Source organism: Colias croceus, chromosome Z (genome assembly GCF_905220415.1).
Source record: "Colias croceus chromosome Z, ilColCroc2.1".
NCBI classification, from domain to species: Eukaryota; Metazoa; Arthropoda; class Insecta; order Lepidoptera; family Pieridae; genus Colias; species Colias croceus.
This window is the reverse complement of record NC_059568.1, coordinates 14,110,211-14,131,180: the sequence shown is the minus strand read 5'-3', so window position 1 is coordinate 14,131,180 and position 20,970 is coordinate 14,110,211. Positions and strand designations below refer to the sequence as shown.

Genomic DNA, 20,970 nt, shown 5'->3' with positions numbered 1-20,970 from the left:
TCCTATTAAATATTCACGTAAAAATAATTTAAATAATACGCTTACATTTGTGATGGTTCTTCATTTTGACTGTACTCCGAGTAATGTCAGTTACATCAACGGAAGTCGTCACAGTTTCTTAAAATGGTGTAGATTAGACTCTTGTCGTTTGCGACTTCATTTGATCGTTCGTTTTAAAATATATATAGTAGAGCCATTTTAATAGGCAACATTTGACAGTTCAACAAAATTCAACAACGTAACCTAGTAACGACGACATAGAATAACATGATATTTCGTTTTGTTAGAACTGCACGTTTGCTTAACTTTTTTCAATTACGATTACATATTTATAATAATAAGGACCGATACAAGTAATTTTAAGATTTCATTTTACTGATAAACCATCCTAAACATAATAAACAATTTCTGAATTGAAGAACTGACGTCGCTACAATTTTGTGTCAATAAACCTTCTCTAAAAATCGAAATCTGACATCTAGAATCGAATGCATTGATTACTTGTGAATAAAAATCATCATAAATTAATAAATTCGATTGACAAATGTTTCAAATCCGTATCGATTAATACACTTTAATCGATGTTTTTAAGCAGGTTACTTCTCTACGAAGATAAAATTGATAGACGTCAAATGTTGCCTATTAAATTGGCTCGACTTTAGTATTAGAATTAAACGTAAAGACGAAGGGAATTGAATAAACACAACATATAGGTAACTAAGAACATTTTAGTTAGTATAGCATTAAATAAATGGATAATCACAAGAAAGTGAACAAAGTAAATTCGATTCGTTCGACACTTTCCACAATCGACAAGAATCTATCATCACCTAAAACATCGACGATTTACAAAGCTTAATAAAAACTGTATAATTTATCTGAACTTATCTTGTAATACATGATATAATAGACGAAGAATACACATTTATAGCTGTATAATATTATCTCTGAACTCAGTCTAATCAACAATATTTGTGATTCCATCTTTCCCGTGCGTGACTAGAGTAAAGCGTCTCGTATAGTTAAAAAAGAACAATCCATATAGATAGTACTGTATTTAATTACCATTTACTGAACATCTCTGTATTGATACTGTTATGTATGTTAATAATATCCTTGAAATTTAACTATCAAAAAATAAGTAACTTTTTCATACTAAAAAGGAAGTCACTTAGTAACCAAAATTTTTTTTTAATGATTGTTTGGCATGTCATCAGAATTATACATGGTGTCAATTAATTGAATTGGGTCATTGAAGAAATTATATTCTAAACAGTGGTTGTCTGTTAAATCGGAACATAAATCATTGGTTATTTTACAGTCAATATGATTTAGATCTTCGTCAGATTTTGTCACTGGTCATTACGTACTTACAAGTACAAGTAGAAAACTGGATGAATCGACAGTTTTAAAAAATCTTCCAATAAAACTAACTTTCCTTAAACGTAAATACTATTACAGTGTTATTATGCATTAGTTGAAACCTTGCAATCGTCGATTCATCAATACAGTTTCATATGTCGAGACGCTTCACGGATTCCCGCACACCTCCCGTTAAATTCGTATCATCTTGAGCTTAGCCGGTCCGGCCGTCCTATTAAACTGATTCAGAGTGCTATCATACACGCAAACGATTAAATATTCGCTAATACCGCACCAACGGCATATACATGGTAAGCAATATCTACAAGTCTTGTTGTTACATGTCTGTGTAGTTGTACACTCGGGGGCTAATACAAAACACGTATACGGTAATAGCTACAGAAGTGTATGCAAATCTATACCAGAATCCTTACGTATTTAACATTATCCTTACATTGAAATACATTTATAATAATATAATAAAGACTAGCATATAGTGTTACTCTTAAATAACTTTCAATATAAATGGTTTGACACCTAATAGTAATATAATAGCATTTCAATAAAGTACCTTATATAATTTTGATTTGATTAATGTATAAGAATAATAATAATAAGAAAAAAAATGAAAAAATTGTTGAGCATAATTATACCGATTATAAGCCGTATCACAGTACGCTAACTTAATCAATAACGTCACATCATTTCCTTATCGAATAAAAGATACAATAAACCTCTCCCGAAAAGAAATACATAAATTGTGACACGTAAGTATAATAATAATTTATATAAAATTTCGACGCACATAGGCCGAGATGAAGATCGCCGACGTCAGTCTCAAAGCGAGAACTGACCGACTGACCAACGAATGCATCACTATTGGTCCAAAATACAAGACTTACAACGACGTGTCTACTGATAAATGCTAATTGGTGATTAAGATGCAATAGTTTAGGAAAAGCGATAGGAATGTTCGCGGGAGTCAAGCCGCTACGGAATACTTCGAGGGAAGACTATGCGAGTCGAGGAAGTGACGCGGGGCCATTAGATAATATTAACTCGGGTATACGTTTACAATTCTACTATTCAAGGCTCTAAATGCACTAACATCATATGGCTTATGACGTAAACACTAACTAGAAAATGGATTGATTAATTATCTATATTATGTTACTTCGAATGAGTGACGTGGGGCGACCATTCGACTCCCAGACCCATTTTTGGCACAGAAAAATAACATCCTCTTAACTGTATGCACTATTTTATAACTAATCGCGGACACAAATGGACCTTACACAGAGTTGATTGGAATAACCTAGACCACTAAAGAATATCTTGTATTCTACATCTTTGTCTTTTATTTGCTGAATGAAAGAGATGGCGTGTTAAACTATTTCATTATTTAATGTTTTAAGACGAATACTTATCTCTAGTGTTGACGTATTGCCGTGAAAGCGCAAGCACGGCGACATACATATAGGCGAATCGCGTGGTGCGAGCAGGAAAGCGAATACGTCAAATAAAGGAATTGGTATTAACACCGAAGCGGGTATATGTTCACAGTATAGAAAAAATCTTACTTTAGGCCTAAACTGGTTACCCCATAGGAATATCTTTTCAAAAATTTGCGATACAAGAGATATGATACATTTAGAAGTGATTTTTCAAGAATTGTTTAAGCGAAAAAACATGCCATGAAAAGACATGTACAACAAACTGATTTAAAAAATCAGTCCTAAAGTTACCAAAAAAGTATTGGACAGTATTAAATGCATTCAAAAGCGCCAACACACCCCGCTCTGGCTAATCCCAATAAAAGTTCGAACAGTAGCAAAAAGTACTACAAAAAGGAAATCGAACGAGCGTCAAGAATTTGTTCAGTCTTTATACAAAAGGAATATCATCGGAAGCCTAAATAACATTTACTTATATTGTACATAACACATGTTGTACTGTCTGTGTCAATCCTTTTTGTACTAACCACGTAATAATATAAAAAAATACATCGACTTACGCTAAAAATTAACAAACTAAAAGAGTATTCGCTGGTAATCATAGGATAGAAAAACATTATCGAAATGGAACGGCCACTTTCTTTGGTTTGCATAGATATATTGTGTTAGTAAATAAATTACTTTTTTTGGACAAGCATTGAACTTATTACTGGTTAAGCAATGTACTGACCGCAGCAAAAGTTTATTTCATTTGAAAATACTGTTGAATTCATATTATTTTATAAGTGGAATAAAATAATTCATATTTTGTGTGTATATAATTAAGGCTGGTTGCAGAGCTAGACCGACCGTCAGTGCGTACCGTCGGTCCTGACGATACGCATCAACAATTGTATGACTATGACACTAATGCGCATGACAATACGCGTGCGTATGGTCGGTCTAGCTATGAACGGTTTTATGAATTTCCATACATATGACAAGCGTGACTGACGTACGCACTGATGGTCGGTCAAGCTCTGCACCCAGCCTAAAATTCGACGCTTGCGTGAACTGTTAACGTCTATAAAAACATTGAAGATACCATAATATTAATATACATAAACATGACACCAAAAATTACATTAAATACATTTAGACACATATTATAATGTAAACATTGAAATTCATACACAATTATAATTTTAGAACCCCTGGGGATACTTATATGTATATAATTATTATTAGATACATTTTAAAATCTTATGCCTTTACATAGGTATCAATAATAAGACATTTTTATATACTCATCATAGATCGTGTGTGTGTCAAAGTCATTTCAAATATACCAATTTAAGTGATTATAGTACCTCCTTTTATTATAGATGTGTAATATTTTTTTTACAATATCTTTGTTGGGACGCGTGTTTTGTCGCGATGTGATGTATCCTTGTTTTGCCGTTTTCGGTGAAAATGTTTACCTGAAAATTATTAAAAACTATATGATTAATTCAAACTGATATTTTTAGTTTTATGACATTCAAATGCTTTATAAATATAAATTCATAAAGAATAGAAAAAAATCGATCACGAGGCGGGTCACGAGTGGCTGAGTTGGTGAGGCATCCGCCCCGGAATGGCGCGAAAGGATGCGGGTTCGAGTCCCGCCTCGTGAACGAATTTTTTCTATTCTTTATAAATTTATATATGATTACTATGCCACTTTTATCATCGGAGTGGCTGAAATATCTTCTCAAAGAGGCCCCATTTATTGTGTTTTTTTTTTTAGGTAATCTTGTGGATAATCAAGTTATTTTCTCATAAATATTAATTTCATTGGTATAAAATAGTATACATTAATCTATTCGCAGTCTATTTTACAGCGTATCGTCAAAAGTTATGGAAAATAAATTAATAACTGTTCATTCGTTCTAAAATTTACAAATAAAGAGTTGATGTACTTTAAAAGATTAAATTAAAACTATATTTTCGCACGCCATAACAATGAATTTCAATTAATTAACATTATTTATATACTTTTTATCGTGGGAGACATGTGGAGTAGAAATGATCATAAAATAAAGTATAATTGACTTTAGCGTGAGAGAGTTATTCTTAATTACATCAAAGGAAAATTTTTAAAACACATTACCATAATATAAGTGTATTATTTTGAACTGTTGATGTAAAATTTGTTGTATTCGAAATGGATCAGAATATATTTATCAAAATAAAATAACGAAGTAATTTTATGTAATGTTGGTTTAATGGGCACTCTTCAAAATGGGCAGCGTTGGGCAAGTAGAGGTAATCGCGATGCACCATCGTGCGTGGTTGTAACGTACTCACGCGCTCAACTTTTTTGTTTGTTTGCTTTTTGCACTGCACTGCTGGACTCGGTGTGCCATACCTTGAGTCTTGGCTGCACTTTATGCGCGTATGCGCATGATTTAAATGAAGTGCGTAGATGGATTTTCAATACAAACGAAGACAAGAGAAGCAAGCAACGTTAAAATGCGCATTCACGGCCTACACTGCGTGATGCGTGGCATAGTTCCGGGCGATCATTCGTCATTACCCCCCCCTCACACCCATGCAGTGTACATACATTTATATTGTAGGTATCTTTGATACTGAAATAATTTTATTTATTTATTAGGTTTAATAATTATTATCATTATTTTTTTTTCTTCTTTTTGCACTATCCCATTAACTTCATACATTTCCTTTCCCATCATGTTGCCTGGTAGAGATTGTTGCTCAGCAATAAGGCCGCCTCTTGTACAAACTATGCCTTTCTTTTGTATTTTAATGTTATTTTGTCCTAATTTTTGTTTGTGCAATAAAGTGTTATAAATAAATAAATAATACCCATGTAGGGTACCTGCGCACTACACTACGACGACTGGATCTCCGCAAACACTGCCTCCGTTAGGAGATTAGGTAAGGAGAGGAGACACTACACTACCAACCTGTGCACAATGCTGGCCAGGTCTCTCAGCGCCTGCTCGACCCCATCAGCTAGATGATGGTGGTGGGGGGCGGGCGACGCCAGCGCCCTCGCCTCCCCCTCCAGTCTGGTGGCGGCTGCGCGCAACTGCACACGCATCTGCGGCGCGCAACGTCCCGCTCCAGCTGCTGCAGTACAAGCGGCGCTGAGGCGAGCAAGTCGCTCGGATGTTTGTAGGCGCCAGAGTGAACCGCGACCGCCGCTGCCACCGCAACCGCGACGTACCTATACACACTCGTCATTAATAATATGGAAACACAGCAATGTACTTACACACGCATACATAATATTATCTACAACGCATGCGCACGCGCGTATCTATACGAATATTTTAAAGCTGAAAGTTTTGATTGTTTGAACGCGCTTATCTTAGGAACTACGGGTCCGATTTGAAAAATTTTTTAGGTGTTAGATAGCCCATTTATCGAGGAAGGCCAAAGGCTATATATCATCACGCTAAGACCAACAGAAGCGAAGCAATGTGGGTGAAACCGCGGGGAACAGCTAATATAATATAAGACGCGACGTATCATTGCAAGCCCACATTAGTACCATTACTATCAATATCTCACCTCATTTGTGCAGCATTCCAAAGAAACTCGCAGTGCAGCGAGCGCGTCATTTTCCTCGCTCTCAGCATTAGCGGAGGCCAGTGGAGTGGCATAGATACCACTTTTCCTCAAAGGGCGGCCGCGCATCGACGGCTTGCTGGCAACCAGCGGCTTCTCATCACAGCGCGCTTGGATGCTACCAGTGCGGCCCAACCTGTCGTCGGGCGATCCATCCTCACTTTCATCGCCCTTTAGCTTCAACTTGGGACTCAAGCGCTCATCGCTCTCCTTGCTCTCCCAGAGCTTCTTCAAACTGCTGATGCTGCCGGTGCTGCGACGTTTGTCATCTTCATCTCCACCACTGGTATCCAGCGAACCGCTCTCGGATCGCTTTTTGTCAGAATCGTCGCTCTTGCACGACACATCCTTTCGAGAATCTTCTGGGGAGCTGTGCTCCACCTTTTTCATTTGTCCGTTCGTGGCCGGTGTGCCACTGTCTACTTTTCGCAATCGAGATTTAAAGTCGATTATCGATCGACCGGTCTCGTCTGATTCTTTATTGTTCATCTTGTTAGTCTCAACTTTCTTCAGCTGCGACTTGAAGTCAGTGTTCGTTTTCATGTCGTGTCCCACTTTCTTATCAATGTTGTTGTTGAACGAAGTCTTCCTGAGACTCGCTTTGAGATCAATGGGCGAAACCGTCTCCTTGGTTTCGTTGGGTTTTGCTTCTGTGCGTTTATCAGCTTTCCGCAGGGCTTCCATATTCAGGCTTTCCGACAGCTCGGAAACGAGACGCGTCACCGGATCGCCGAATGACGTGTGCATCTCGAGAATTTCATGTGGGGGCGACTCTTTCAGTTTCTTGTTCTTTTTATCGGCTCTTTCTTTGATTTCGGCAACGAGTTTCAACTCGAGCATTTCCTTCATGATCTGTTTGGCCGGTTTCTCTAGTTCCGGGGGATCGGCCATATCGGTGCCGGCGTCGCGGCAGCAGTCAGGGGGCGGGGGAGGTGGCGGAGGTTGGAGTTCTTCCGGGGGAGGTGGTAGATCGGGAGGGGGCGGGGGGAACTCGAGTTCGGCGAGGCGAGGCCGAGGTTTGGCGGGGCTGTTGAAGGAGCGGAGGGGTGGAGGCGCGCGGGTGGCGCGGGGGGAGGCCGGGGCGGTGACCCCGCCGGAGGAGTTGGAGCGTATCATGTGGGACTGCGTGCGGGGGGAGAGGGAGCGGGCCTCCTCGTCGCGGGGCGCGGGGGGCGCGGGGCCGGCGCCGCTCTGCCGCAGGGACTCCAGGTAGGCGCCGATGCGGGCGCCCTTGGGCAGTGTGCCGTAGCGGTTGATGGCGCGCTTCACGTTCTGCACTTCTAGCGCCGCGACTTGCACACCCTGTTGAAAACATAATATATAATTAACTAATAATTCATTGAAGAAACTCAAGTTAAAAGATACATAAAACATTTTTACAGGCATAAAACCACAATTTATATTACCACTAGACCCATAACTTAAAAATACTGAACTAGTTTTGTTTTGTATTACCTACTCAAAATTTTGTACAACACATGTATTACTTTACATTTTTAATAATGCAACAAATAAATAAATTTTAATAAGGCCGCCTATGGTGCATGTTCATGTTTTCCATGTTAAATTTATTATATATTTGTATTATTGGTACTGTACAATAAAATGGTATAAATAAATAAAAATAAATATACCTTGGGCACATCATGCGGCTGCTGGTGCTGGTGGGGCGCGTGCTGGTGGTGTCGCCGCTTGGGGCGGTGCCGGTGCTCAGAGGCACCCAGACTCATGGCAACCGCGCCTGCTGACTCATCTGTATCTGGGGTTGCTTCAGCTAGTGACCCCTCGGACGACGCCTCGCGACCCCCCACACGACCCCCACCTGCATGCAGAACTATGCCTTAATGTCTATGTTATTATTCGCGGAACCTTTGTAATCCCACGACTACTGTCTCCATAAAATAGGGATAATTTAATCTGTGTCTAATAATACGCGGACTAACTTCTACAACACAATATTCTTTAATTTTGGGTAAATGTTCTACAAATGTTGGATTTAATAGTTTGAAAATTCCATCCATAGGTACGTTTTTTGAGACGTAATTTTGAGGGAAATGTTGAGTTGATGGAATATTTTTGATGGCAATGCTGAATGATTGTGTCGAATGATTATAACAACCTCAAATATTCATAATTTTTTGACACTTCATTTACGGACTACGTAATTGGATACATATTTTGTAAGAAATACTTCAAATTCTACTTATTATAATCTCTTAAATACCTACATCTGAAGATAATTCAAGAAACAACGCTAATAATGTAAAAAATTGCTTAAATCGTCTAAAACGTAAAAGAAAATAGTTGAAAACTATGTGAGACAACAGAACACATAAAAAGCGGCACCTACTATCTAATAGACTTCTTACGCACTATTTAGAAAATAAAGAAGCTCTTTAGAGACCACCCAAACAGATAAAAGAATTACGGAAAAGGAATACCACACAGCTCTAGAAGAAAAGAATAGATAATTATAGACATCACAAGCGACCTCTATGAGCGAAATTAAACCGAATCGAATCTGATGAATTACAGAGTGTCAGAATAAAACAACGGATGTTCACTAAAAATCGCTTAAGAGTGAATTAGCTAAAGATTATTTATTTATTTATTTTTTTTGTTATCAGTTATAAGAAAAAAATGTTATTTGAAAACCATTTCAAGGTTTTATATTTATTCTGACACTTTTTATAAAAATCTCGAAAAAAAAACATCCACGTAAACATATGTCTCTGTCCGGAATTACATGATAAATTCAATGAAATCCAAGCCAGAGTCATACCTTTATATTTGTAAGAGTAACTAAATTGAACATTTATAATTATTATTTTATCAAAATATAAAGGTTGGCGCAAATTAATACGTCCAATGAGAAAATGCCATATAAAAACTGGTAACACATTTGTTAGTAAACATGATTCTTGATTTTAATTGAATAATATAATATTTGTATTTCATATTGCCCCTTGAATCGACTTATATTTTCCCTTTGTACGCGATCATGAGCCAACCTGTATACAACAAACGAAAGGGGTCTCATAAAATAAAATGTATAATTAGATATAATCACAAGGCAGGATCTTTTCTACCCGTAACATTGCGTATACTTACAAAATCTCTGACCCTATCGCTATACACCTTTGCGAGCGGACAAAGACAAAAAATGCTAGTTTAAAAGATGCATATATTAAATATAACTTACATTTATCGTTGTTATAACACACGCAAATATTAGGCATACATAAAATAATAATTATAAATATTAATAAACATTTATCGCTTTGCTTGCGTCTCCACGAATACGCATGGCAAGACCATCCACTAATAAGAACATAAAATATACAACAGCCAATAGCGAAGCGAAGAAAAAAACAAAAAATATTTGAAAACAGAATATTTTCGTTCCAAATGTAGCCGTTATAGGTTTCATATGTACATGATTCTATGTAATAATAACGTTTCGAGCACAATGAATGCAAGAACGGCATGTAATGATGTATATACAAATGTGTGAGTGATCATTTGTGTCAAGATAACATTAAGAGCAGGCTTTAGACAGTTTTATTTATAGATAAATAAATATAAATACAATTACTCAAAGAAATATGTTTAAACTTTAAACGAACGAAATATTCTGTGTATATTGTAAATATTCGGACATATTATGTAGTCACATGACATATTATGCTAAAATTTTATATCGTCTTATATAAATAATATTCGTCATGTTTTCATAGATAAGCGTCTCTAACACATAAGCGTATTACGAACATCAAAAGCAACTGTCAATTTGCATTCAAACGATCGTATATTTATACGATTTGGTAAAATTACCATTTGGTAAAATACCATTTGGTAAAAGCGTATAAACCATTTTGTAAGTTGTAAGGAGAGAAGTTTTTATCTGAATATTTTCCAAAATAAAAAGATTAAGACTTTACATTAGCATTGTTAACATACCCAAAGACATACAAAGAGAGAAGACACTAAAGAAGTTTCTGTATTTTAAAATAAAGAAATAGATTAATAGATATAAATAATGATTTAGAACCACTTATTTAGTTACCTATGAGTAATTCCATCCACCTATCAAAGGTTTTTAAAAAACGGGAAGGAAATAACCAAGTTTTTGTACCTATAATAGTAAATTGTTCAAACTTGTCAAATCTTATTACCAATTATGTACCGATGTCCTCTTTTCATAAATTACCTATGATGTGTATGCAACCACTGACTATTTTCAAGGTTTTCATTCAAAAATATAATTATGTGAAACGCTACTGCATTTAGTGCTGTGTGTGGTGCTATGTGTCACCGATCTACAAAACTAAGTTATTTATCTATATGAAACTGATTTTCTTATATGCCTTTCAATTCGTACGGTGATATAATAGTGATATTCATACTTTAGAAATCCTCATATTATATTTTCTAATGTATTAGCTTCTGATTGTACAAATTCATTTCTGATAATATATTTGACTCACGCACTATATTTATATATTTCAATGAAATTGTTGACAACAGAGACAATTTTAAGTTTAATTTCGGACTCTATAACGTCGACTTATCATTTTTTTTCCAAAAAATTCCTAAAACATCGTCAAAACTCAATTCCCTTGTATCAAACCGGTATTCATACGTACATAACATAAAAAAACATAAAAAGAGGATCTAAAAGGGAAAAGGAAGGGAGATTTACCATTGAGCGAAGCGAGCCCGTCGTCGTGACCGGCCTGCTCCTCCGTGGCGTACTGCGACTCGCGGAATGAACTGCACGATGATAGTAAACTGTAATAAAAAAAATAAAAATTAGAAAAATCTGGATTCCATACGTGAATGGAACTTATCCCGGGGTAGTACTCATCTAAACATGGTTGTTCAGATACAAATGTGTGGTGTGGGGTCACATTGATTAATTTTATTAATAAGATTTTTACGGTTCGTAACTCAATAACCCGGGACCTGCTCTCCCTTCTGCAGAGCATCGGATGTCCATGCTGGCTACCTTCTTGTAGATTGCAACTCGACTTTTTGAAGTTTGTGTGTACGGGTGAGGGTGCGTGCGTGTGCGTTAGTATGCGTGCGTGTGCGTTAGTATGCGTGCGTGTGCGTTAGTATGCGTGCGTGTGCGTGTGTATGAGTGTGAGTGGTTGCGTGCGTGTGCGTGCGTATGTGAGCGTTTGCGTGTGTGTCTGTGTACCTAAATGTGTAAATGGTGCATCTCGAATCTCGATTTCTTTAAATGTATGCGAGAGTGTATGTGTACATGTACCTGGTGCGCTTGAGCGGAGTGGGTACCTGCTTGCCCCTTCTGAGCGCCACGTGTGTGTCCACTGCACACCACTAGAAACGTCTAGAATGTTCTAGAACAGTACCTGGTGCGCTTGGGCGGCGTGGGCGCCTGCTTGCCGCGCCGGTTGGTCGGGCGGCGCATCTGCACACCACGCTCGGTGGCGCCGCCAATGCTGGCCGCCTTCTTGAGCGACATCTGCGGTGTGCCCGTGCAGCCCTCTTGTAGCTGCTTCTCGACTTCTGGAAGGGCGCGCGAGTGGTGTAGATGCGTGTATTGATACGTGAATTTAGTTGAAAATTACTTTAAAGGCATATTGGACACACATTCAATTTGCTAGAATACAAATCAGACTTCTCAAAACTTGAAAGACTTTAGGGTTAAGAAGATCTTTAGGTAAAAGCAACCTAAAAGCCTTCGTCCTTCATCAAGTACTGTATAATACATTCTAATAAATAAAAAAAAAGATTTAACAAAATCACTCTTATCAGACACCTTAGCCGTTCTCAATCTTCACTTTTAACCAGATCAAAATAATTGCCAAATCATATTGTTATTTCTTAAATATATATTGTTCTGCGACCATCAAAGCTGAAAAATTAGTTGGAAGTTATTTATAAAAACTCACCTTCAGTGATGGAGTTATCTTGAAACATGTGCTCCAAAGCATGGTGTATCTCGCGGAATGTGGGGCGGTCTGACGCGTTCCACTGCCAGCAGCCGCGCATCAGCTCGTACACGGCCGCCGGGCAGCCGGGCGGGCACTCCATGCGGTAGCCCTGGATGAAATGTATGGTTATGGTTAAGGATTTTGGAATCATTGTGGTAGAAAAAAAATGATCTTAGATGTTTAAAGGATGTTTGAATTATGGAATCGTGCAAAACAAATAAAAACACAAATGCCTAGTTTTAATTAAAAATAAATTATCTCATATTATTTTACTCATATAGTATAAGGAAATTGTTATTTAAGGAATGATTAAAATAAAAGATCGCAAGAAACACGTCAAATAAAGCAGGATTTAAAAATTGTTATTTGAACAAAAATCCACAGAAAATCGTGTATATACCATGGAATGTCAACCAAGCTAGAGCATATTCTCAACATATTCCTTGATAACATAATCCATCATAAAATATCCATATAATCTATACTAATATTATAAAGCTGCAGAGTTTGTTTGTTTGAAAGCGCTAATCTCGGAAACTACTGGTCCGATTTGAAAAAACGCGGGGAACAGTATCTTACAAATCGGTCCAAGTTGTTGGAACTCAAGGTTCTACTCGCAATAATTATCTTCTGATCTAATTATTCATTCATTGGATATAACAATAAAAATTGACAAAGACCACTGTATAGTGGTTTACTCTCTACAATTTAGAGTAAACAAATTAATCATTGTTAATGTTGAGGCAAATCAGTAGTATACAAATCGACGCAAGCGCATACTTTCAATGCAAAAACAATAATATTTTGTATACAAATTACACATAGATTACTGTACAAGATGACAAATATACAACTTGTGTGTATTTAAATACAACCGTATATACATGCCGTTCATTTATGAAATCGATAAAAGTTTCTTTTTTTTTTTTAATTGACGATTTTTAAGACGATCAAAATTCAAATAATGGAAGGTTAAGGCCAGCTCTTCTAAGAACTAAAAAATTAAATAAAGCAATATTGAGACTAAACTATAATCCTAGATCAAAATCTATTAACTGTCTCAAATTAAATTTATTCATAATCACTCCATTGATAACGGATGAGCTCATAAAACACGAACTAGAAAATAGACATTCCAATCAATCTATCCGCATTGTTAGGGACAGTTATTATAAACTACTGCATTATGTAATCCGACTCTCATTTAAACATGCATTAAATGAAAAATGCATTAAAATACACCATGTACAAGAGCCTGTGAACTGGCGTCATCGTATGACAGAATATAAGCCGGCCGGTACGTGTTTCGTAAATCATTAGTCGAGCCGAGCTGAACGGATACACACCGGGCCAAATTAGAACATTGAAATGTCGGTTTTGAGGAACTCGATCGTTTATTTTCTATTATTCACAATAGCTGTGAATGGTGAGTATTTTTTTGTTATTAGTGTGGTAAATGCAGAATTTATTAGTGTCCTAAATTTTGTGATCAGATTGTCCTTTTCTCGATTTCATTTTATAGATAAGACATGATATTTTTGCAGGAAAACACAAAAAGGCAAAGCCGAAAAAGTTTGTGTCTCCGACTGCTAAAGGCATCCAGTGTTACAATTGCCTTTCCTTCGACCACCCCGGTTGTTGGGATCCCGACCATCCCGACTACGCAAATATTACTGTGAGTAAACGTTGCACTATTTCTGTAACTACAAAGCTATTAGTAACTCCGCATTAATTTTAGGCATTCTACGTTAACACTTCTCAAAATATGCCAAAGTAATCAATCGGTTCATTTAACAAGACGTAAGACGTATTTACTTGTAAATTTTACTCGTATATTGATTTAGGATTCTTTTCTTTCAGGTACCAAACATAGATTGCTACATCCCAGGAATGGCTTTCCTGTGTATTGTCATCACGTCGGAGTCAGCTAAATTAGGTAAGAAATACACTTTTATTAGCTATTAGAATAACAACTTTTATAAATTTATAATGCCCTTCTACCCCAAATTATGACTAAGAAATTTCTTGGTCAATGTTTACAAATATAAGATATTATAAATATCCATAAACCACTGACACAGTTGTTCGCAAAGCATTCATAACGTGAATATTTTCCAGTCGAGACTGGTCAAGAAATCGGGCCGGTTCGAGCGCGTACTTGCGTCCCCGCCAAGGACTTCTCAAAGAAATCCGTGTCCTACTCCATGTGCAGTAAGCTAAGCAAGGAACTGTCCGCCTCAGAGATATTCTCACGCATTGCAGTCAGCAGACCTCAATGCTCCTTGTGCAAGAAACACCTCTGCACCGACTCATCGCACTGTTAATTCTACCTCATTTAATTCACGAAATTAACGCCCCACCCTAAGATATCTAGCAAATTATCTGTTAACGCCGCAACCAATTGTATACTTCTAGTGATTCATTAAAAATAATATCCAAAACATTGGCTATATTAATTTCGAACTGTTTGAATATTCAAACACACAAATTTTAACAACAGTAAGTTGTTGATGTTTGTCATTACGAGATGGTAAGATGCATTCTCGGAATCATGACAAAACGCTAAGTTTAGGTATATAAGGACATGTTTGTATTTCAGGCCGCTTGGAAATTTTGTTATCGCGATAGTTTTGTAACACGTTATAGTTTGCGCTTGCATCATTGCCTTGTTTAATAAACTTCGAAGTAAATTTTCACACGAAGTGCAAAAAGTCGAACTTGTTGTTTTGAAACCGGAGTCTTGTTGAGTGCGCTTTCTCGCGTGAACCGTTTTTGGTTTGTTTTTATATTTCGGTTTATTATTTCGTTAATAAACGTTGATGTCAGAGAGGTGTTTTATTTCATACTTTCTCACAGATATTGAATTATTTATAAGAAACTTTTGATAATTTCTCAAATCCATCATTCACGGATTTTTTTTTGAGTTTTAATATCGTCCCACGTTATAAATAATACGTTTCGGGATACATTTTTCGTGTAGTATTAACAACATTTCGATACTTAAACATGAACACTCAATTGTTCCTTGCTCGGCCTTAGTTCTTTGATTAGTTATTAAAAAATAAGTATATCGTTATAGAAAAACTTATTTCTTTCATGAAATATGTTATTAAATGATAGGCTCATGTATCGGTATTTAGTTAATTACTTTAGTAATAGAACAGAATAATAATTACAACATATTTTGTATGAATTGTATTCTAACTTCACATTTTAACATAAAATAAAATAATACTGAATAGTGTTAATAGCTTATTTCAAATTATATTCGGTTTTCATAATTTTGCATATATTTGAAAATTGAATAGTTAGATGACAGATAATTAAATCAAATGAAATAAAAAATACAAATAAAACTCTAAATTTATTGTAATTTTTTTTCTTGGATATGTTTCCGAACACACAATATGAACCATAACTTAAATTAGACAAAACAAAAAGTGCAAAAAAGTTATTATAGTTTCCAATAATAAAAATTATGAATCTAATGTAACACGTTCAATTCAAGATATTAGTAAAATTCTTACATACCTAATTACTCCTATCTTTATTTTGTTAAAAAGAATTACAATGATTGAGCCATTACGAATTATGTGACAAATGGCATATAAATAACTGAGATAAATAAATATCAAATGAGACAATTTACTGATGTCTGATTGTGACATAGAAACTACGTTCATTTTAAAGAAACCTACAGTGTTTCTTGAATCAGAGAGATACTGCCGTAAAATTACGGCATTACGCATCATGGCATTTTTCAAATAACATCAATTATTTTTACCGCTTTTTAATTTTCGTAGTGAAAACAAGAAAGTATATCCAAACGCAAGGTGACATACCAATAAAAAAGACCATTGTTAAGATTTTATTATCTTGCATAAAAAAAATTAGAGCAAAATATGAGGATTCTAGAGAGAAATACTCCAACCCACCTTCTCAAGCATGTTATAGACATCAGCCAGATCAACTCCTGGATACGACGACATGCCATATGTAGCAATCTCCCACAGCAGTATGCCAAACGGCCAGACATTGCTCTTGGTACTGAAGGTGTTGTACGCGAGGCCCTCAGGGGCAGTCCAATTGATCTCTTACAATCATTGACGCTACTAATTAATTGTCAAAACCCTCGAACTCAGAGCAAAATAGCTGGATTCTACGAGGAAACACAGATTTCCTAACAAAACTTGGAACCGAAGCTAAATTGTAGGCAGAAACACTCCAACCCACCTTCTCAAGCATGTGATAGACATCTGCCAGATCCACGCCTGGGTACGGCGACATGCCATAAGTCGCAATCTCCCAGAGCAGTATACCAAAAGCCCAGACATCGCTTTTGGTGCTGAAGGTATTGTAAGCAAGGCCCTCAGGGGCCGTCCACTTGATCGGGAACTTGGCGCCAGCGTGCGCGGTGTATGTATCATCTCGCATCAGACGCGCGAGGCCAAAGTCGGCTACTTTGACCAGGTGGTTCTCGCCGACGAGGCAGTTGCGAGCCGCTAGGTCCCTGGAATTTCGCAGTTTTATCAATTATTATAGAAGGTTTTTTTAAGAAGTTCAATCAATTATAGCAGTTTCTTTTAAGCTTGTATGTGTAAAGTTGAAGAGTTCGCTGAGCTATGGAAACAGTCGCAATTGTCAATTAAGAAGTTTTCAATTTTGTAAAAAAAAAGGTTTAAAAGGGGCGCTATAGTAGAGCCATTTTAATAGGCAACATTTGACAGTTCAACACAATTCAACAACGTAACCTAGTAACGACGACATAGAATAACATGATATTTCGTTTTGTTAGAACTGCACATTTGCTTAACTTTTTTCAATTACGATTACATATTTATAATAATAATGACCGATACAAGTAATTTTAAGATTTCATTTTACTGATAAACCATCCTAAACATAATAAACAAATTCTGAATTGAAGAACTGACGTCGCTACAATTTTGTGTCAATAAACCTTTTTTCTTTTTAAATACTAGAGACGTTACTCTAAAAATCGAAATCTGACATCTAGAATCGAATACATTGATTACTTGTGAATAAAAATCATCATAAATTAATAAATTCGATTGACAAATGTTTCAAATCCCTATCGATTAATACACTTTAATCAATGTTTTTAAGCAGGTTACCTCTCTTCGAAGATAAAATTGATAGACGTCAAATGTTGCCTATTAAATTGGCTCGACTATAGTTTAGAGAATATGTCGAAATTTAGCAATTTCCCAATTGAAACCAAGAATTTTTATTTGTTAAACTCCAATTCAATCTGAATGTACTATCTCAACACATATTCACGGGAAAAACATGTACTTTGCGTACATAGAAATAACATTTCAGTAATAACAATCGCGATTACATGATGAGCTTATTTAAATGTACATTAATATTGTCAACATTACATGCTATATAATCATAACTTATTATGGGATATTCGGTGAAATTGATTTAACTGCCTTGCATCAAATTGTGTATTACGGCTTGTAATTATATCAATTAAACGCCATAAATCCGAGATACGCTTTATCAAAATGAAGCGTGAAATTTAAATTCACTTTCGCACAGCTCGCACGCGGGGTAATAAAATAAGTACACACAAATATTTATACAGCATGAAAATCGGATGAGATTTTATTTGGCCACACATTTCATATTTTAATAACCAGAATATTTCCGAACATTTTATAGCAATGCAATTTTTTTTCAACTATAGGTATTCCTATTAAATCTAACATATGAGTGAAGTCTCATGTAATGGGGTAAGCGGCAGATGCATTACATCTGTTTCACTGATCGATTTTCTGTAGGGACAATTAGATGATCAGCCTTCTGTGGCCTGCTAGAACGAGAAATTTTTCTTCCTCTCCACCAGGACCCCTCGGTTCTACGCTCGCGCGTTAATCACTGTACCAAGGAGGCGGTCCTAACCTAATCTAACATACCTGTGTATAAAAGAGCGGCTTTCCAAGTAGCTCATGCCAGAGGCGATCTGTGTGGCCATGTACATGAGGACCACGGCATCAATGTGGTCTCTGTTTCCAGTGCGGAGATAGTCTAGAAGGTTCCCGCGGCTCATGAACTCGGTGATGATGTAAAATGGCGGCTCCCTGGTGCAGACGCCGAGTAATTGCACGAGGTTCGGGTGCCGCATCTCTTTCATGATGGCCGCCTCCTCGAGGAAGTCTTTTAGGGCCATGGTGTCGTCCTTGAGTGTTTTTACGGCAACCTGAAATTAGACACGCAGTGAGAATGCTGGATTAGATAATTTTTGTACATTAAACTGAAATTTTGCAGTCGAAATTACTAATCAGTCATGCAGAACTTTTTGTTCAAATTATTAAGAGAAAAAATCATAATATTATACGGTTAGCTAAAATCTTCAGACACTTGCAAAGATTTTTGTGTTAATCAATACGTAAACACTGGCAAATTGGAAGAAAGGAAATTCAGGAAAAAATTCACTCCTACGTTAGTCACTTTTTGTAATCTGCCTATCCAGGACCTTTGCTATATGTCTTCGGTGGCAACCAGTATCAAGCCTATACTTCTTGCTGTATCAAAGTAAAACAGCCCTGTAAAAGCTGTATCAAATTATCATACATAACAGTACTCTAGAAACGCTACTCACAGTCATATTGCACCTCATCCAGGCGGCCTCGTACACGTCGCCATATTGTCCTCCTCCAAGCTTGTGTTTCATCACAATGTCAGTCCGGTCAATCTCCCACTCGTCCGGGGGAGCCAGTGGGAACACCGTGGGTTTGTTCCTTTTTGGTGCCGGGTAGAGGAGCTGGGTTATAAGCCCATCTCCCAGTACTGAGTGGTGGTGCACCAGTTCGGCTAGCGTGCCGAATTTGGATTCTGATGTTACGTACACCTGATGGACATACAAGAATAGTAATCATGTAGCAGTTTTCTATGTATCTATCGATACACGTATTGAACATATCTCATTAAGTATTTTCTCTGTAGTTTGTGCCCAGGTATTTTTTTAGTTATTTGTATTTAAAGTTTGTTGAATATAAAGTTTATTTAATTAACCACAAATCGAATCAACTATAATAATTTCATCGTCAAAACGAAGCAAATATCATATTTATGCATTACGAAACCGCTAGCGACGGACAATAATTAATAAACAGCTTTAATTTATAATAAAGTAATATAATATGAAATAATGAACAACACGCGCCAACATTTGGTACATAATATTAAGCAGGAATCGAACATTTACCGCACAATCAATCCGTCTGTCCTCCACAATTACATTCAATTCAGTCGCCATTATAGGAACATGCTTCCTAGTTAATTTCCAATCAAATGAGAGCTCCGGCAGAACGAAGCGTGCAACGGTTCATGTAAAATATTAACAATTTATTGCATATATTTTTGATAAATCGGCACGTTCCGAATTGAATTCGTTAAGTGATCCCGATATTAATTAGTAATCCGTAGCGGGTTTGCAAACAGATTACCAGGTAGCGTAAAGCTAGGTCAGGCCGTGTGGTTCAATTAGCTGATATGCGGTTACAATTCCATGTTGAAACTACACTAATTGTGATATTAGATTATAATTCAGTTAATAGGATATTGCAATTACGTTTGGGAATGGTTAATCGAATTCAATCAAAGCCCAAGAAACGTGAGCCGTGTCCGACGGTTTCGTGTTACAGTACAAGCCTTCGCTTCGATGTGGATTTAACGTAATTGAATGCAGAAATATAATAATTACATGATCTCTTTATAGATAACTAGCTTTCCACCCGCGGCATTGCCCGCGCAGTCTAAGAAAAACCCGCATAGTTCCCGTTCCCGTGGGTTTTCTGGAATAAAACCTATCCTATGTCCCGGGGTAAAAAGTAGTCCTTTCTCGGGTATCAAAATATCTCCATACCAAATTTCATGAAAATTGGTTCAGTAGTTTAGGCGTGATTGAGTAACAGACAGACCGACAGAGTTACTTTCGCATTTATAATATTAGTATGGATTGTAGCGAAGTATTGTCACTACATAATATAAAACAAAGTTGCTTTCGCTGTCCCTATGTCCCTTTGTGTCACAGATCACAGAAACTAAAGGGAGATATGGTTAGGGGGCGGGGCCGGTGTCGCAGCAATATGCCCAAAAAAAGAACACATGCTGTTTGTTGCATTCAGTTGACGTTCGACCGTCGGCCGGGTATTATTTGACAATGCCGCGTTGTTCCGTTAAAGTTTGTAAAAACTGAAGTGAAACCAGCAACTTTAAGTCAAATGGAATCACATACCATCGGTAAGTACTGAAAATTATACGATTTTCTTACTATAATTTCAAAAACAATATTACGTTGAGTGATTTCTTGGTTTCATTATGTGACAGAACGACAGTCACATTAATTTATGTAAATAGTTTACAATGCTTCTTCTGTACGTGACTCTATTCAAACGCGGAGTTCGAATACCGCAATGTATAATGAAGATACTAAAGCTAACAAAAACGTTCGATCGTGTAGTACGGCCGCTGCTCGCGGTCGTTACTTGAGGATGCGCGTCGAGTGTGTCCATGTCGATAAGATTCGGATTTTTTATCGT

General features: G+C 36.7%; 2 protein-coding genes across 3 annotated transcripts in view; one reads left to right on the top strand and one right to left on the bottom strand.

Moving 5' to 3' along the window:
* Window positions 1–3,743: 3,743 nt before the first annotated feature.
* The window catches only part of LOC123705124 (tyrosine-protein kinase Abl), a 60,732-nt gene continuing 43,505 nt past the window's right edge, over window positions 3,744–20,970 (bottom strand). For both annotated transcript variants that reach the window (XM_045653758.1, XM_045653759.1), the window contains 10 exons: window positions 19,029–19,277; window positions 18,343–18,626; window positions 16,631–16,907; window positions 12,356–12,506; window positions 11,813–11,969; window positions 11,137–11,225; window positions 8,069–8,256; window positions 6,378–7,736; window positions 5,768–6,030; window positions 3,744–4,276 (listed from right to left, as the gene is read on the bottom strand). In XM_045653758.1, coding sequence (XP_045509714.1) covers window positions 4,273–4,276; window positions 5,768–6,030; window positions 6,378–7,736; window positions 8,069–8,256; window positions 11,137–11,225; window positions 11,813–11,969; window positions 12,356–12,506; window positions 16,631–16,907; window positions 18,343–18,626; window positions 19,029–19,277 — 3,021 coding nt within the window. In that variant the 3' untranslated portion in view covers window positions 3,744–4,272. The remainder of the gene's footprint in view (window positions 4,277–5,767; window positions 6,031–6,377; window positions 7,737–8,068; window positions 8,257–11,136; window positions 11,226–11,812; window positions 11,970–12,355; window positions 12,507–16,630; window positions 16,908–18,342; window positions 18,627–19,028; window positions 19,278–20,970) is intronic.
* Window positions 13,721–15,224, top strand: LOC123705125. The gene is made up of 4 exons (XM_045653760.1): window positions 13,721–13,823; window positions 13,942–14,072; window positions 14,258–14,333; window positions 14,516–15,224. Exons 1-4 carry the CDS (start codon window positions 13,766–13,768, stop codon window positions 14,719–14,721), a joined length of 471 nt encoding a protein of 156 aa, XP_045509716.1. The 5' UTR covers window positions 13,721–13,765; the 3' UTR covers window positions 14,722–15,224.

What these genes read in the sequence shown, in the direction of transcription:
- LOC123705125 (XM_045653760.1), top strand. Translation starts at nt 13,766, where the DNA reads ATGTCGGTTTTGAGGAACTCGATCGTTTATTTTCTATTATTCACAATA. An exon ending in ATTCACAATAGCTGTGAATG is followed by an intron (nt 13,824 to 13,941) that starts GTGAGTATTTTT and finishes ATATTTTTGCAG; the next exon opens with GAAAACACAAAAAGGCAAAG. An exon ending in GTCGGAGTCAGCTAAATTAG is followed by an intron (nt 14,334 to 14,515) that starts GTAAGAAATACA and finishes AATATTTTCCAG; the next exon opens with TCGAGACTGGTCAAGAAATC.